The 17,262-nt window shown below is 41.9% G+C and overlaps 1 protein-coding gene across 4 annotated transcripts; it reads left to right on the top strand.

The window, feature by feature from the left end:
- Positions 1–237: 237 nt before the first annotated feature.
- si:ch211-195o20.7 (cytospin-A) lies at positions 238–16,684 on the top strand. 4 transcript variants are annotated; one of them, XM_059352544.1, is made up of 12 exons: positions 238–545; positions 1,004–1,141; positions 3,617–4,240; positions 4,441–4,493; positions 10,417–10,937; positions 12,309–12,405; positions 12,496–12,562; positions 13,300–13,360; positions 13,631–13,727; positions 14,559–14,675; positions 14,755–14,814; positions 15,289–16,684. In XM_059352544.1, the coding sequence occupies exons 2-12, from the start codon at positions 1,102–1,104 to the stop codon at positions 15,376–15,378; spliced, it is 1,827 nt and encodes a 608-aa protein (XP_059208527.1). In that variant the 5' UTR covers positions 238–545; positions 1,004–1,101; the 3' UTR covers positions 15,379–16,684. The 4 variants fall into 4 exon arrangements, with proteins under 4 accessions (XP_059208527.1, XP_059208530.1, XP_059208529.1 ...); XM_059352547.1 differs by having other exon boundaries at positions 12,312–12,405; XM_059352546.1 differs by having other exon boundaries at positions 1,008–1,141.
- Positions 16,685–17,262: the final 578 nt, after the last annotated feature.

Below are 17,262 nucleotides of genomic sequence, written 5' to 3' on the forward strand. Positions count from 1 at the left end.
GCTCCTATGCTTGCACTTTCAACTGGCTTTCTCAACTTGTCTACATATCATATATAAATAAACTTATTACCTAAATAAAACGTGTATTTTCAATAAATAGATGGACTCCAGTTAAGTGAGGAGGTAAGTGAGGAGGACCACCACACATCCCAGCGGCAACAGGTCCCTCCTAACGCGGCCCCACAGCGCCCTCCAGTGGACACACTCAGCGGTTATCAGCGCCATATATATCTATGATCAGCGCCGTCAGACATCGATGTACAAAGTTGTTTTCTCTCTTTTTTTCCCCTTGCTCGATATGCGGACTGCAACCACGTTTTGTCTTCTTATCTAAATATTCCCAGCAGCAACATGTTCCTCTGGATAAGCTTCGTTGAAAGGAAATGCAGCTGCATGTGTGTATGTGCCGTTGCCTCTCCTCCGTGAGGACACAGCAGGGCAGTGCGCTCCGCTGAGCAGCGCTGAAAGAAGCAAAGCGTGGAGAAGAAGAGTTCACCAAACTTCGAACAAAAGGACTTGGGACGTTATTTTCCCGCTTTTTGAAGGTGTGTATCCACTTTTTAATGCTCCCCATGTGAAATGTATCGGGTTTTAATGCCGTGGGCGAAAAGTTACGTCCCTTTTATAACACCTTTTCAACTTAATTTGCTTTTCAGTGTTTTGATAGCGCGTGACAGTCAATGGCGTGAATTTGCACTATTTGTGTTGTCTCGGTATCCTGGAGTGTATGTAAAGGTTTTGGTGAAATTTTCGTGTAAAGTTCAGACTCGTTTTTTGTATTCAAGACCAACATGCTATGTCTGTGGACTTCAAAGTTACCTTCATAAGTATTATAAAGTTAGAGGTAAGAAGAAGGTTGGCTATGTTCAGAGCTGCAGCAGTCGCTGAATTATTTCTCAGCTGGATAACAGTGCATAAGTGCATGACTTCATCCATCATCTTTCTGGATGTCCTGATGTGTGTGTGTGTGTGTGTGTGTGTGTGTGTGTGTGTGTGTGTGTAGGTAGGTCACCTCCACAGTGCCACTTTGGTCTGGGCTGAGTGAGAGAGCAAGAGGCACCTGCAGGGCCCCATCAGTGGCCCAAACCCCATTACTGCAGTATGGGTAACTTTTCCAGCAAGGACAGCCATGGACCCACAGGTAGGTCAACGCACACATACACCCACTAATGAGCCTGCAATTCCCTCTCTTTTTTTTCTAGTCAGACCACTTTCCTTGAATCTCCTTTGGTCTGCCTCTACGTGCTGAAAAGGATTTCAAATGTTTGGCAGTACACACAGACAGACACCTGGCAATGTCCTGTATTGGCCTCATGTTGCCTCGTGTTTTTTATTATTTCTTTTTGAGAATAACGCCAGCACACCTCGAGGCTGTGATACATGTAGTAGAAGAAGGATGGTGCAGTGAAGGAAGTATACAGGAAGAGCGAGGAGACTGTATGAAAGAGGGGGTGGATAAGGGGTAATCAGGAAATTGAAGGCAACAAAAGGAGAAGCAAGCGGAAAGGCAGTGTGTGTGTGTGTGTGTGTGTGTGTGCTGAGCGGCAGCAGGAATCTTGGCAGCCCTCCTGTGTGTTGCTCAGTGAGTGGTCATTCTCCTCGCGTCCCTATGTGATTCGGTCTGGCCCCGCCGGGCCAGCTGTGATGAATCGGCAGAATTCCCCGGCTCAGCACAAGGGCAGCGGATTAATCATAGGAAGCCTAATGCTATCTGACACACACACACACACACACACACACACACACATATATATACACAGACCTCAATGGATACACACTCTCATTCAGTCAGCCTGCCACCCATGCACATGGTTGGACAAGCACATTAAGAAATAAAAGAAATAAAAACCAGGGATGGCATGAGAAAGTAATTAGACAATCCTGTCGTTCTTTCCCAGTGATTTGGCCTTACAGCCGGTGCTGTGTAACTTTGCAAATGTTCGACTGAAAAAAACAGCAACATTCATTTTGCTAGGAGTGAGGTTTTTGTCCAAAGAAGGAGACACGATGCCCAGTGGTTCCCATAGCCTCCCCACGTTATTATTGGAGACATGCTGTTTTGGGCAAGGAGCTCTGAGCCAAAAAGAAGAAATCACTTGTGTTATTGTTCTTGTGTCAGGTTTGGGAATTTATTTGCGCCTGACTGCTGCAAATTGGACCATATATGGGGAAAACTTCTTGTCTATGCATGTGTGTGTTCCTGAATTTGGACAATGAGTGTTGCACATCATTGTGGATGAGCAGCCCAAGAGGAATGTCTGTATTAAAGCATTCATCTTCAGGGGCAGGGCCTGGATGTTTGCTGGTCTGGTCACTTCACTGAATGGTGTTTTGAGTGTCAACATGCCAGACCAGTGACCACTAAACTGTTTTTTCTTCACTCTGCTCATGATTCAGTGGCTCAGTGAGTCTGATTTGTTGTGTCCCTCACAATTAATTATAACTTTGAATCTGCCCTCCAGTCAAAGGAGTTTTGTTGATTGTTGCATCACTTCGATGTTTAACCTTTACTGTGCAGAGTGACGCATGTGCACAGTTTGAGATCAGAAGGCTGTTTTACAGTGATCTGCTGAAAGGGAAGGTTTCTCAGTGCTCGCCTTAAAGATATACTATGCAGGATTTTCAAAAAAAATCCAACAATGCAGAAAATCATAACAATATCCCTTATGACCCACTAGAAGACCCATCCCTCTGCCTATTTTTTTTCTTTTCTTCTAATTTTGCTGTGTTCAGGATGAAAAATATTTACACAGCTCAAAAAAAAATCCAAATATAGCGAGGCAAAACTCCAAGTGGACAAAACTTGTTCCAAAACGAGGGTGAATGTGAGGTTTTCTTTCACTTTTGTTGAGTTGGGAAGGAAGGACCAAGTTTGAATATTGTGTTCGTAAACTGTAAGCGACAATTTCTGCATGATTTTGAATAGGGCTGTATCAAATGTATCTATAATTTACACATTATAGATAAACATATGTTGCATCTCGGTGTTGTAAAATCTTCTCTCTGTTGTTGCTGTTATTGTTTAGTGAATATGTACTGCTTGTAATCATATTTTATTCTCCTTTTTCTTCAACCCTTGATACTACTTGTGCTCTAATTGTATTGTACATTTCCTGTTATTCTTTTGGGGGGGTTGCCCAGGTGAAAATAGATGAAATCTATAGATATATATAGAATATAGATGAAAATTAGCGAAGAGCTCACTCTTGTACAGCTAAGAAGCTGTACATGACTCTGTCAAAAAATGAAAAATATATATATAAATGTTATTAGATAGAACATGATGTAAATTTTGAAATTATTACATTTATAATTTTTACATAATGATTTTGGATCAGGGGTTATTGGAAGTGTTAGGATCACACAAGTTGGAAACAATCCTCCATAGCTGCTACTGGAGTCTAATTCTACAAATTGCATAATACTAACATAATAATAGTCTAGTCTTTATCTGCAAGTGTGCAGGAATAGCAGGTTTAAACAGAATGGTTAGACACGCTAAAAAAAAGAAGCTGCACAGCATTCGAATGTTGGTTTACAATTGGAATGTCAATGTTATGAATGAAGCTTCACAGCTTCTTATTTAATCTGAATTCAGCTGTTTTTTTCCCTCTAGGGGCCCCTGGTGATAGCTTCCACACTCCTCCTGCTTCTCCACAGAGCGATTGTCCTGCTTTCATCCCTGATGTCCCCCAACTCCTTCACCCTACCTCACCTCAGCCTTCCTCTGCAGCCCCGGCTTCCTCTCCACCTCCACCTCCAGTCCCAGTGCTCACGTCCAGCGGGAAGAAAGCACAGTCCAGCATCAGCCCTAGTCCTTCCAGTCCCCCTCCTGATTGGAGGCCTCATCCACCAGTTGTTTCTAAAAGCTCCACTGTTGGCCCTGGATATAGCCCTCTGCACAACAAGACAGGAGTTAATGTGGGTAAAGTACAAGCTGCTTTGGGGAGGAATGGGGGTCCTCCTCCTCCTACCTCCACCCCTCGTCCTCTGGTCTCTCAGGGGAAGACTGTATCCATCAGCCTGAAAAAGAGCCCCTCTTCTCCCTGTAGTGCCTCACCTGTGGTGGGCAGCTCTTCTCGGCAGAGCTGGAGGGAAAGGGACAGTGGTCTGAGTCAGTCTTTGCTGCCCGCTCAGGAAGCAGGGGACAGCCAGGGCGAGGAGGTGGAGAAGCTGCTGGCGGAGTGTAGGACAACACTGGGTTTCACTGCTAGTCATGATGGGGCCACAGACACAGCAGGTAAGATATAATACAACACACTTTATATACTGCCATAAATCATATTCACGTCTGCAGAATGTGATTAAGCACTAAAACTTGCCATTTCATTGTGGGCCTAACATTTCCCTGTTTTGAGAAGGGCAAATCCATTTCCTTGACATTTTTTTGTATTTGATATGCAAGTGATGCCTTCTGACATTTCTGTATCCTTCCCTCAGAGATACTGAAGCATCTACTGACAGAAGTGAAGAGTTTGAAGAGGACTTTACAGGTGAGATGCACTGGAAAGGTTGTTAGTTTTTAAATAGATTCTGAACAGTTTCTGACCACTCAGCCAAAGTGTGATACTATCACAGACTGTATAGAATGTATACGTGATGTCACCTATACATTTGCAGAGAGCCAAAATGAAGCTCACTGGGGGGGGGTCACGGAAACTGCTGTTTAAGCCAGTTTGCAGCTCTCTTTCTCATCGTCGTTGCCAGGGAAGGGGTCAGGAACACCAGCTTGATTATTCTGCAGTCTTGCTTCACAACTCAAAAAGGTTAAGGACCACTGAATTCAACACTGGCCTTTTTCATACTGCATTTCTGAAAAAGTGCCGTAACAAGCTCTGCTGTCATTTCGCCTTAGTACATTCATACTGGCATCCATTCAAATTGCAAACCGCCATTGCGTAACAAAGTGGTAGGAGATGGCAGTGCCGTGTAACAGAGCAGCAGCAGTACGTGTGCAATAAGCGGCAGAGAATGCATTCAAACAATACTGGCGGAAGAACTGCCCGTCGTTCTGTTTCGCACTGTAGAGATTCTACATACTTAAGCAAAGTTCTGCATTTTGTTTGACATGCTTCAATTACTGTTGGACTCAAGTGAGAGTCATGTTCCTGATGAAACGGTCCACTTCCTTTGTATTTGTGTTTTACGCACAAATAATGCACGTCACATATTTTCTGTCTTGCGGCTCCGCTGGTTCACATTGATGTCTTTGTTACTACCTCTGAAGGTGGTACAGAGCCGGGATCACTTGGTCCCTCCATTACACCTCTGGAACATTCAGACTGAAGGCGAATTGTGAATTGTTTCAAGGCGTTAATATCACGGCTTGAAACAGCAGTCTGAAAGGGGCTAGTGTGTTTATCTGCTCCAATATAAGTTGCAAAGGTTAGGATGTCCGGCTTACTAGCTTACAACCACTACTACTATCATGAACTGTTTTTTTCAAGACACCTTTTACAGACTTCACATTTTAACTGGAAACATTAAAAGTTAGCCGGAGACAAATCGATGCCGACTTCTGTCTGAAGTGAAGGACCAATTGTTTAAAAAATTACATTGATTATTTGACTTACCTGACAGACATGGTAATGGAAGCCTCACTAAGAGGAGTGGGGCTTAGGAAATGGTCCATTAGGGACCATACTGACAAAGGAAATATGCAGTCTGATGGTTGTAGTTTGTGAGTTACTTTTCCTAACTTTGGTCCTGTTTTTCAAACATGAGAAAACTATTTTTTGCCACCAGACTTCAGAGACAACAGTGGACAAGTATAGCAATGTAAACAGGAAGTCACGCACTCTAATTATATACAGGTCATGGTGTTTGTGATTTTTTTTATCCAAGAGATAACACCAAAACACGCCCCATCACCCTCCTTCCCCTTCCTTCTTCTTCACTCACTATCACAATAGACCTTAGAGTGGGCCCCGCTGGGAGCTGCAGCTCTGCTAATAGAGGTCTTCCTGTCCTCTGCTTCTCTTTAGAGGCCCTGAAGAGGAACATTTTTGAGATCATCTTCTGTCAAAAAATGTTTTGTAGCTCATACTTTTAGAGTTGATCAAAGAAAGTGTTATATGACTGTGGCTCAGAACAAAAATCTTCAATGATAGCAGGACACCTGTTGCCTTTTTTGTTGTAAAGCTTTTATTTATTTCTCTTCCTTGGACTCCAGCAAGAAATGCTTGTCCAACAGGGACCCGCCCTGCTATTTTAGATCAACCCACTATTAGTTCACAAAACTCAAAGTTAAACATAAACGACACACAATAAGAATGTAAATTCTGCACACATTCTTCAGTCCTATAAATCGGGCGTTCCAGTCTCTATGAGGATGGTGATATGCTGCGGTAATTTCCTGTCAGTCGTTCGTTCCAATTCCTGACCCTCCCTTATGAGGATTGTAGCCAAGGCTCCCAGCTTCCTCCAGATCTGCCACAGATTACAACAGCTGGAATATGACCTACAGTGTGCCTCCCTCAAACTCCATCTCTTTTCTTCCCCCTGTGACTGTCCTTACTGCTGCTATTCTTTTATTTTGCTCTGTATTAGAATCCGATTTTAATGATTATATTGCAACCAAGTGCAAATGGGACACACATCATGTTCTCTTCTACTTTCACACTTCCTTGTCACTTTTTCTCTACTTGATATTCAATCCCTGCTCCCTCTTGTCTTTTCCTCTACTTTCCCACATCCCTGTGAGGGACCTGGAAACACAAGCCTCGCAGAATCCAGCTAAACCTCAGAGAGACTGTGGTATACCACTGAGAGGTAGCCGTGCATTAGAAATCGGGACAATCCAACACTGTGTTTACATGGGCCCTCGATAGGGCAATATAAGCCTGCAAAGCTCAACTTTATGAACCCTCTCAGTCTGCTCTGCTGTCCTGGGAGCCTTTTTGTGGCGAGCCGGAGAGAAGGGGAGTTGCAGTGCGGAGGAGGGGGTTCACATTCGGCTGTTCAGGAGACAAAACTTGTTTTGTTTTGTGCTGTGTGGCGAGGCGGGGAGGTGGAGGGGCCGCAGCTTACAGTGACTGACTGGCCATGTGTTTTTGTGTGCGCGATCCACGTGAGACTCACAGACACGTACAGATGTATTGAAAGTCTTGGCTGGTGCAATTGGTTTTTAGCTTTGTATGGAAGCCTCCTTCCCTCTCTGTGCCTCTCTGCCTTTTCTTCATTCCCTCATTCTTCCTCCATCAGAGAGCTGACTGCTCCCCTGCCTGAGCACAAGAACTCAAAACAATTACTCTCTAACTTTTTCTGCAATGCTCCTCTCTATCTCATTCCTTCCTTCCTCTCTGTGCCTTCTCCCCACCCCTCCTCTATCTCACTTCCTCACCTCCTGGCCTGCTCTTTCGCTTTCATCCATCTTTTTATCTGACCCCCACATTGCTTAAGCCCTCTTTTCTTTAGCTCCGACCTCCTTGTTTTTTTACCTTTTTTTTCCATGCAATTTAAATAGCCATTATTCTTCCAGTCAGCTAAGCCTCTCCTCTGCGCCTCTTCATCTGTCTTCATCCCTGCATTCCCAAATGCTCCTATCTCTCTCTGTCTGTCCGTGGTCGTAATGTATTTCCGGTGTACTAAACTAAATTCTGAAAACACATGATTACCCAATGTGCAACGAACTGCTGAGGGTATTATCCGATGTACCATCTGTCTGTGCTTATGCGCACCACCAGTCTTCAATTGTCTTAACCAACAAAAATGAAAACACTCCATTCATGTCTGGGTGTTGGGTGTGAGTGTGTGTGTGGATGGTTGGTCAGATTTGTGCCCACCCCTCCCTCTCCCTGAGATTTAGTCAATCTCAAAACCCTGCTTTGGAATCAGTTCCAGGTGAGCGCTGCCGGAGATTTCCAGGAATGATCTCCAGGTTGCCTCCTTGCTAGGCTGTTCCAGCAACCCAGACACAAAAAGACCCCGTATCTGGAGGCTGTTCACGTGAAGAATGAAGATTTAGTGTGTTTGGGAGGATTGGCGCGGAAGGGGGGCTTGTGTGCATGCTGTGTCGAATTTGCAGAGCCGAGTAAATGGCAGCGACTAGGGACCCTTCTCTTTGATGTCTCTAGACGTTTAGATATGCAACTTGTAGGCGCTACCAAGCTATTTTCATGTGCCAGTTGGGGGGAATTTGCCCATTTTTGTGCGTGTGTGTGACTGCTATAGAGGGAATGAAATGTCCCTTAATAGGTGTGACGGTGTATTCAAGCACTTTTTTTAGAATACACACCACAGGCTGTGGAAAGCTGGAAAGAGGAGCCATTACGGAGTTGAGATGTTTCCCTGAGTATGTATTAGAAAGACTGGGCGTGGAGGTGAACTAGGGACAGATGGTTGGAACACACACACACACACACTGACACAATCTCCAAGTGTGCTGGACCCTTGCCAGGAATTGTCAGGAACTCAGATGTGCATCAAGAGTATAGACAAGTGTATGTGTGTGTGTGCTGGATACTACATCTGGTCTTGCAGTGGGGCACTAGGTCAGCTCTTGAGGGACTACAAGTGTGTGTGTTTGTGTCTTAAAACTGACAATCCACACCCATATCTCAGTGTGAACTTGAGGAGCGCCCCTTCCTGTTTCCTTAAACAGACATGCTCCAGTTGGAGCGTCCGCGTCCTGATAACAAAAACTCTGTGAAGACAAGAACCTTCAAGTCCAAGTGGGTGTTTTAGTATTACTTAATATAGAATGTCTCCAAACACGGATCCTGCTATTCGTTTGGCACATGTTGCCAATGAGTGTGCGCAAACTTCCTCCTGAATGTGTAGATGTGTGTGGGGAAACTTAACAATGTGGTTTGGTGGTGAGGTGAAATAATAAGGGAGGTGTATGTGTGGGAGAGAAGAGGGGAATATGATATGTGTGTGTGTGCATCCAGTGTAATCGGGTCCAGCTGTGGTCTTGAGTCACTGGTCAGATGAGGGAGCGACTTGGCTCAGATATCGCCTCCTCCTCCTCCACATCTCCGTCCATTCTTCATCTAATTACCGACCTTCCCTGCTCCTCAGCCCTCCCTCACATCTCTCTGTCTGAAATCTGTGCATGATTTCAACCACTTTTATTGTCTTTCATCTCCTTTTCCTTCTTTCTTATTCTCTCTCTACTTTATGACGATGGTTGTTTAACTTTTTTTAATTTCCTGTTAGAGTTAACCATCTGGCGTCGTTTGATGTCTGGGGTGTTGTTTGTGCACGTCCGAGGCAATAATACTTTTAAATAATGAAACCTGGAAACTTTTTCTATCAGTCATCCTCAAAAATGTGAAACTGAGTCTGTTTCAGAGTTGCTAATCATTAAACAAACACTTATTGAGATGTGGCCACGGTGTTGGTGACACAGAAGGCAGTTTCACAATGAAACCTTGGCGCTACTCCAGAAATGTTGCTTAAATCAGGGAATTTTTAGCCTGTGTCCAAACTTGTTAAGGGTCCTTTTGTTGCTTTTAAATAAATGTACACTCACCTTGTTAATTTTTTTTAGGTGAAGTGAGCAAAAGCGTGGCTCACGATTCAGTTATGCCTCATTAGAGTTGACTTGCCAACTCCAGCTCTCTGCTTGTTGCGTCTTGTTACTTCAGTTCAGCCTGTAGTCTTCCAAAAAAAAGGGCAGAATAGTGATTTAATTGTTTTGTTTTTTAATCATAGCCATTGTCGCCTTCAGCTATGTTAAGCTGTGTTTGTAATTTGGCACTCATTCCAGCTTGGGTTTTAAAGGGATAGTTCAGTTTTTTTGGTGTGTTGTATGAGGTTCTTATCCATAGTCAGTGTATTACTACAGTAGATGGAGGTCTGCACGCCCCCAGTTTGGAGAGGCAGGTGGGAGTACCGGCATTAAGCAGTGTACTAACTATGGATAAGTACCTCACACAACCCTAAGCTATCCCTTTAAAATCATCCGTTGTATGCTTTGTATTAAGTTATTGTAGAAAATGTTTTGTAGTAGAATAATAATTGTTTAACTATAGCAATATGAGTTGCCTGTTTGTTCTGTGATGAAAAGCTGCATGTTTTATTGATCTGGACCCAGAAGTACATTTAAATAGGAAAAGATGTCTGTCAGAGCAAATGTTAAAGAGGCTTTTTTTCAGGCACACTTGGAAATCAAAGACAAAAGATTTAGAAAGTTCAGAAGACCATGAGAGTTAATGTTTAACTCTCTAAACCCCACATCCTGAAGGCATGTTTTCTTGGGGGGGGGGAAATGACACTTTTCATCATAGCCAGAAACTATACACAGTTCTTATTGTCAGATTTTTTAATTCCAGATGTTCCGAGAAAAACGACCAAATCTAAGCTTAAAATAGTTAATTAAATTTAATCAAAACCTCTATATTCTACATGTCTCATTTCACATTTTTCACTCACAAAAAATGTTAATAAACAACCCTGTTGTATCCATTTCAGACGGAGCGTGGGGAATGGCTGCAGTTCCAGGCTGACCTACAGGTGGCGGTGTCAGTGGCAGACCGCTTGAGAGCTGAGGCAGAAGAAGAGCTGACCGCGCTCCGAACGGCCCACAAGGATGTGGAGAGGGAGCTGGCCGCTTCCCAGCAGAGACAGAAGGAAGCTGATATGCAACTGGTCAGCCTGAGAGGGGAGTTAAAGGAGAGCAGGCAGAGACTGGCCACTCTCACCCAGGCTCCATGTCCGGAACCGGAGAGGCCCAATGGAGAACCGGCCAACAGCTGTGAAAGCAAAGAAGGGACCCAGAGGGGCAGGGAGAGGGGGGTGCACAGGTTGGGGCGAGAAACGATGGAGAGTGGGGGTCAGAATGAACCGACGAAGAATGTTGTGAGCGAGGAGGCCAGAACAGACTGTAAGGGTGTGGCGAAGCGTTACCTGAGAAATGTGACCAATGAGGAGAGGAGTGGAGAGGAGGTGCGATCCAGTGAGACGCGAAGGACCGTAACCACAGAGAGGTCAAGGTGAGAGAAATGTTTCACCCTGTGCTTTTTGAGGATAACCGTAAAACAACTGCAACACATTACTAAAGCATCGTTTTTGAAACTCAAAAACAATTATAAACTAATTCAGTGCTAGGGATCAACAAAGCTCCTTTATCTTATTGAAAAACAGGTGAAACAATATTTCAAGAAAGTAACTTACAGATTGAAAATCAAAAGAAAAACGGGGGGCAGAATCCAAAATTTAAAATAGCCCATGCATCCATCATTTCTTAAATAAAAAAACATGTACATAGACACACACATGCAAAGATTGTCTAGTCAGCCAGAGTTACTGGTGCCCATCTTCGTTCAAATTTGGGATGGGAATAATTAATCGATGATCGATTAATGGTCGTTAAGAATTTAGTCGATCACGTGGAATTTTTAATCAATTTAATTTTAATTTTATCTATGACTGGTATCAGTACTGACTGAACTGAAACACGGCCGAGCACTCAGTTCTGCAGCCGTACGTGAATAAGCCAATGAGCTGAGAATTAAGTTGGATGAAGCTACAGTTTGCAAACTGAAAGCTGCAGTAACAATTATAAAACACACAGAAATACAAGATTATTAATTTGAGCAAAACTAGCTTACTGTAGCAAACCTTGCTAGCATGAGTTACTGACTTTAATTTTATCCAAAACTTATTTAAACACAAAACATACTTAAATATGCAAGATTACTGTGAAATTGAACATCTTCTCATGCCTCTTCGGGGGGCATTAAACATCGAACTTCTTGACGTTATCTTTACAGTTTCTCACATGATTTAGTTTAACGATCGACAGGATCAAGTCTCTTTTTGTCCTTTCAAAATAAAAGCGTCCGTTATCAAAACCGGCTTTTGCACAGTACTATCTAATATATTTTATTTTACCCATGTATGCATAGCAAATAATCAATTAATTAATCATTAACGTTATAGATGTTCAAGTTTCTTCCAAATGCCTATCCCTAGTTCAGATATGTACTTTTTCATTTGCAACTGTGCAGTCAATTCTGCCATTCTGAACACACAGCAGGAGGTTGCTTTTGCATCCAGCAAGTCAGAAACAGAAATATTTTAAAGCCAAAATCCTTTTTTGCCCTCCACATTTTTTGTCTCTGACATAGCAGTCACAAATGAATAACAATCACCAAATTTGGTCAGGACTGCGATGACGGTTTCTTTTGAATGTGGTACACTCAACCCACAGGCCTCCACAGGACAGTTTGAACAGCTTAATTTACAGAATGAGCCGAGTGGAACAGCTGCACCATTTAAAAAAAAATGCCATCAAACATGAATCAGACAGTTGGTTTGGTTTATCGGGTCTGTTCTTCTTACTATTTATTGTAATGTTGCAGAAGCTTGTCCAGATTACCTGCACCCTCAAGCTCCCCCACCATGCAGAACGGAACCCTCCAGCCCAACACGGCCTCAACGCTTGGACCTGTAAACAAGGTGAGATACTTCATCTGAAGGAAGATACGTCATTCTTGACTTGCTGATCAGGTAATGATTTTTACCTAATTTGAATTGTTTGTTTTAAAGAACTTGGCGCAACTAAGAGGCCGAAGAAGTCTGGATTGGCAGGACAGCAAGTCGAGCACTGACACAGGTGTGTGTTGTGTGTGTGTGTGCGCGCCACCGTATGCTTGAATTAATGTAAAATGAATGTGGAGATAGGGCCTGGTGCCGAGCTCAGAACTTTTACTGACCAAATTCTTTTGGTACCACAAAGTACCGATACACATGAAATCAATCGGTGCGCATCTGGTTGAGAGAATATTTGTTTTTTTACATCATGATAGCCACATAAAAAGAAAAAAAACTAGGCTGCAAGTTTAGTGAATAGTACGAAGAGAGAGAGAAACAGAGAATAACACTATGTCACCCCTGCAGCTTGTTCAAGTCCCTGTGCACTGGCGAGTCTAAAGTCTGGTTACACGTTTCAAATCTCCATGCAGACAGAACTCGCTGCAATATAATCAAATTTATTCAGGGGGACATAGGGGACGTCAGATTACTGCATGCCATATAAAATTTAATTAATACCTTTGAACCTTTTTTTAATTGTTAAAAAACATTAAGTTCCATGTTCTGTCATCTATTATTCCATTACTTGTGAATATTGGAACTACAAATGAATGCTAATTTTGCTCTGTTTCTGCAGAATGTGTAATTGGAAAATTGTTTGCTAAATAATTTGCTACTTTATACAGTGAATGTCAGTGTTACAGCTCGTTCTACTGCCCTCGAGTGGCCAAACATCAATTACTAGCATGTTTAGGTGCTTCCACCGCTGCTTAGACAGTATGCTCTTGCATAATGAAGTATGGTTGCTTGTCTTTTCAGGAAAACGTGAGGAATCTCTAAACAAATACAACTCTGCCCTCACTGAGCTGCCTCCCACTAAGTGAGTCTACCTACACACACTCACACACTGATTGTGCCCAGTGGACCTGCCCAACGGCTACATCCTGTCTGAATCTAATTACTTACTTTGACCCCAGTACATTTGTCTGGTGAACTCATAACGAATGATATTGGGGCCAGACCACCACTGGCACTTGAATCAATAAGCTAATTGTGTTTTCCTTTCAATAACGGAGTCAGCTATGAGAACAACAACTCCAGGGTAGTTCAAACCAAATAAATCTGAAGCCTTGTGTCCTGTTGTTGTCAGGTCCCAGGATGGTTTCAACCTGCTGCTGCGTCGCCACGGAGGCTCCAAGAGAAACTCGCTGCTCCGCTGGTGTCAGAGCCGAACACAAGGCTACAAGGTGATCCTGGACGTGATTCAGTTGATTCAATTCATGATTTCATGAACATCTTTTATGTATAGCTGCACTTGTCATATTTTGTGATATTTTGTTTATATATTTACACTAAACCCCCGAACCCCATACTTAACCGAATTGAGTATTTTCCCAATACACAATAAGCAATACCAGGATTGGAGCCCACTCGACCGATATATGATTTTTGATGCCAATATTGATTTTAGTGGGGAAAATTCATAGAAAACTGATATGGTGGCTGATAGTCATTTTTTGAGTTGGAATGAAAATAGACCTTTTTTTTGTGGATTGTGCAACAATTATTCACCGCTCTGCAAATGTACCCAGAGATATTTAACATTGCTATACATTATTATACATTATACAAACAAGTTACATTGTCAGCCAATTCTATAAATGATAACTGAGAAAATAAATGAATAGGAATAATATAAATATCTAAATAAACATAATTACTGTTCAGTTTCAGTCAATTGCTATTGTAAAAATTTAAGACTATTTAAAAAAAAAAGAACAAACACCATTTCTAAATCACGCCAAGTAACATTTTCTGTATTATATATTGCTTAAAAAAGTTTTCATAAAGGCACATATCAGACGGCATTTATACTTTGATAGGCCAATATCGGCCGATAATATCTGTCAACTGATAAACAGCATCTGTCAGGCTCTAACCAGGAGCCTAAAAATGAAACTGCTAAATGGAACCAGCCATCATAAGATTTATTATTTACACCTGTGCTTTTTCTAATGTGACATGTCAAAATGTCTTTGGTTTAACCCACTGGTCCTCTTCTCCGTCTTCTCTCTCAGAATATCGACATCACCAACTTCAGCAGCAGCTGGTCCGACGGTCTCGCCTTCTGTGCCGTCTACCACACCTACCTCCCCTCACACATCCCGTACACCACTCTCACTCCAGAGAACAAGGTAGGAAATGTGCCTGGTGTCTGCGTAATGGATAGGAGCGAGTGATTTATAGTTTATCGATTCTTTCTTTTCTTTCTAGAGGGAGAATCTCAGCCTGGCATTCAAAACAGGAGAGACTGTTGGGATTGCACAAACCCTGGTAAGCCTTGGTGTCTTTTATGAGTACATATTTTTTACGGGAAAACCTCACAGGATTCTATTAAACTCCAGAGGATACTGTGATGGTGCAATTTATTATGCCATAGGTGAAAATGGATTTATCTGTAAAGGAAAAAAAATAAACAATCTCCATACACAATAACAAAATATAGTTCCTCATTAACTCAAATATCTCTTCAAAAATAAAAAATACCAATACCTTAAACTGGGAAAATCACTGTTATTTTCAGTGTAATTAAAATAAAAAATATAATTGTGACAATTTTCCCCCCTACAAAGTATCTAAAGCTTTCTAAGGCCAAATGCACACACAATACAAAATCACATTTTAATCACATTTTCCTTCCCTCAAAATAAGTTATGTGCCCCAACAAATGAATATTACAAAGAAAAACAAGGTCTCTCATACTTTTCTATGAGAGATTCAAACCTATTGGAAATGTTTGCTCCACAGACGGTGGAGGAGATGCTGAGAGCAGGAGGTCCTGACTGGCAGCGGGTCCTGAGCTACGTGGAGAGCATCTACCGTCACTTTGAGATGTGACGGCAGGAGGTACTGACAGACAATCCCACCGTAGTGGACCCTTAAGGACTCTTCAAAGGAGAGATTGTGAAGGCTTCCTGAATCATGTGCGCCTTTGTTGTGTGTCCGAAAACTGGATAAACTTAGCAAAGTAAAGACATTCAAAGCCGCAATGTGCAACTTCAAAACATGAGCTGAAGACTTGACGTCAAAACATAAAAACATAATTTGGAAAGTTAAATCTGCTGCTATGGATTGGAGTTCCTTTTGCTTGGTTTTCTGTCATACGCTTCAGAATATGTCCTAAGGAAGTGAAGACTGTGAAAGTGGCAAGGCTTAAAAGGTATTACATTTTCTTTGCTTTGCTACCATTGTTGTATGCATTGTTATATTTTTCATATAATTAATCAGCAGACATTTGACATACATCAGTATGTACAATGTACAATTCAGACACAGTGAAGGTAAATAGATTATATAAATCTGACCAACTGAGAAGGAGAGAAAGGATTTAAATAACACCTCCGTTTTAATGTTACATATTGTAGCTTTCAAAATAAAGTCACCATAGAAATGAAAAATATCTAGATGTTTTTATAGCATCCTTATGAGAAAGGTGTCTTTGTATACAGTAGGTAGAGTTGCTGTAAATGTCTCCACACTGGTACTTCACTGGCCGAAAGCACAGTACTGTATCATCACATCATGTCCTTTATCAATACAATGAGCAGTCCTTAAACTGCACAGTGTTTTATCTGCCAATCAGTCAGTGTGTTCTTCCTTTTAACCTTGTCTGTGATGCTCTGCAGAGATACTTTTTCCTGGACCTTTTAGCACTCTGTAAATATGCACTATTGTCAGCACCTTGTTGGTGCACGAATGTAATAATGTACAGATGTGACACAACTGCTGGAGTCTTCCAAGGGCGCAGTAGGCATTCAGTAACAAGGCTGCAGTTGTCAAGGTCAAATTTTTGTTTTCGACAGTTTGTGTGGCGAGGATGGAAATCTAAAAAGTGCCTCCATGTGTGCCGGGGATGTTCAGGTGCTCAGGGATGTGCGTTACAGGAGCGATTAGAGCAAAAACAAGCCGACACAGGCTCCTGCATCCGGTTGCAACATCATCACATCTGAATCCTCGCAAACGCACCCTCATACTACACACAGTGCTGAGAAACTCAATGACTGGTTATGTTTCGACAAGTAAAGCGAAGTTTGTTGCCAAAGTCATACGTGCCAAATATTGAAAGAACACTCCTTGCTTGTGAAATTTGTAAAACATGTCTATATGTAACTAGTGTGAAAAAAAAATAATGCCAAAGAAATAAAATGTTAATATGAATCAAATAATGTGTGGGAATTATGTAACCCAGTGACTTTCAAAGAAAACTCTTGAGTATATTTTTTAACACTTTATACAATAAAAAGACTGGAAACAGAGCAAACACTTCTGGGCCTTTAGCCAATAAAGTATTCTTACTCTTCCAGCTTTGCTTTAAATTAGAGCTATTAGAGCCCATTTTTTTTTATATTGTACATGTAATTCCTTTGGTCAGAAACCTTCCAAAAATATTAGTAAACAACATGAAGAACTCTCCCAAATCCCCAAAACTAGAGTGATAAAGTATAAAATCTAAATTAAACATTTGTTTAATTACATATTTAAGGATCTGTTCATTTGTTTATGTGCCTGTGAAAAATGCTTTGGTGCTGCAAACGGCTATTTTTATTGCATCATTTTAACTAAAATGTTGGTTATAGCTTGCAATATATTGACATGACCTCAATAACTTTTGCTGAGCTCTGTAAGTCAATATTTTTGTGATTGTGACGGGCCTTAATGTGCTCTGAAACCTATATTTTTTGATGCACTGTGGTTCTCCCTGCAATGGTTTAGCACCCAGGA

This window comes from Centropristis striata, chromosome 16, assembly GCF_030273125.1.
Source record: "Centropristis striata isolate RG_2023a ecotype Rhode Island chromosome 16, C.striata_1.0, whole genome shotgun sequence".
NCBI lineage: Eukaryota > Metazoa > Chordata > Actinopteri > Perciformes > Serranidae > Centropristis > Centropristis striata.

Coding starts and splice junctions, on each gene's coding strand:
- si:ch211-195o20.7 (XM_059352544.1), top strand. CDS start 1,102: ATGGGTAACTTTTCCAGCAAGGACAGCCATGGACCCACAG. Junction 4,494..10,416: donor GTTTGAAGAGGACTTTACAG/GTGAGATGCACT, acceptor TATCCATTTCAG/ACGGAGCGTGGGGAATGGCT. Junction 12,563..13,299: donor CAAGTCGAGCACTGACACAG/GTGTGTGTTGTG, acceptor TTGTCTTTTCAG/GAAAACGTGAGGAATCTCTA.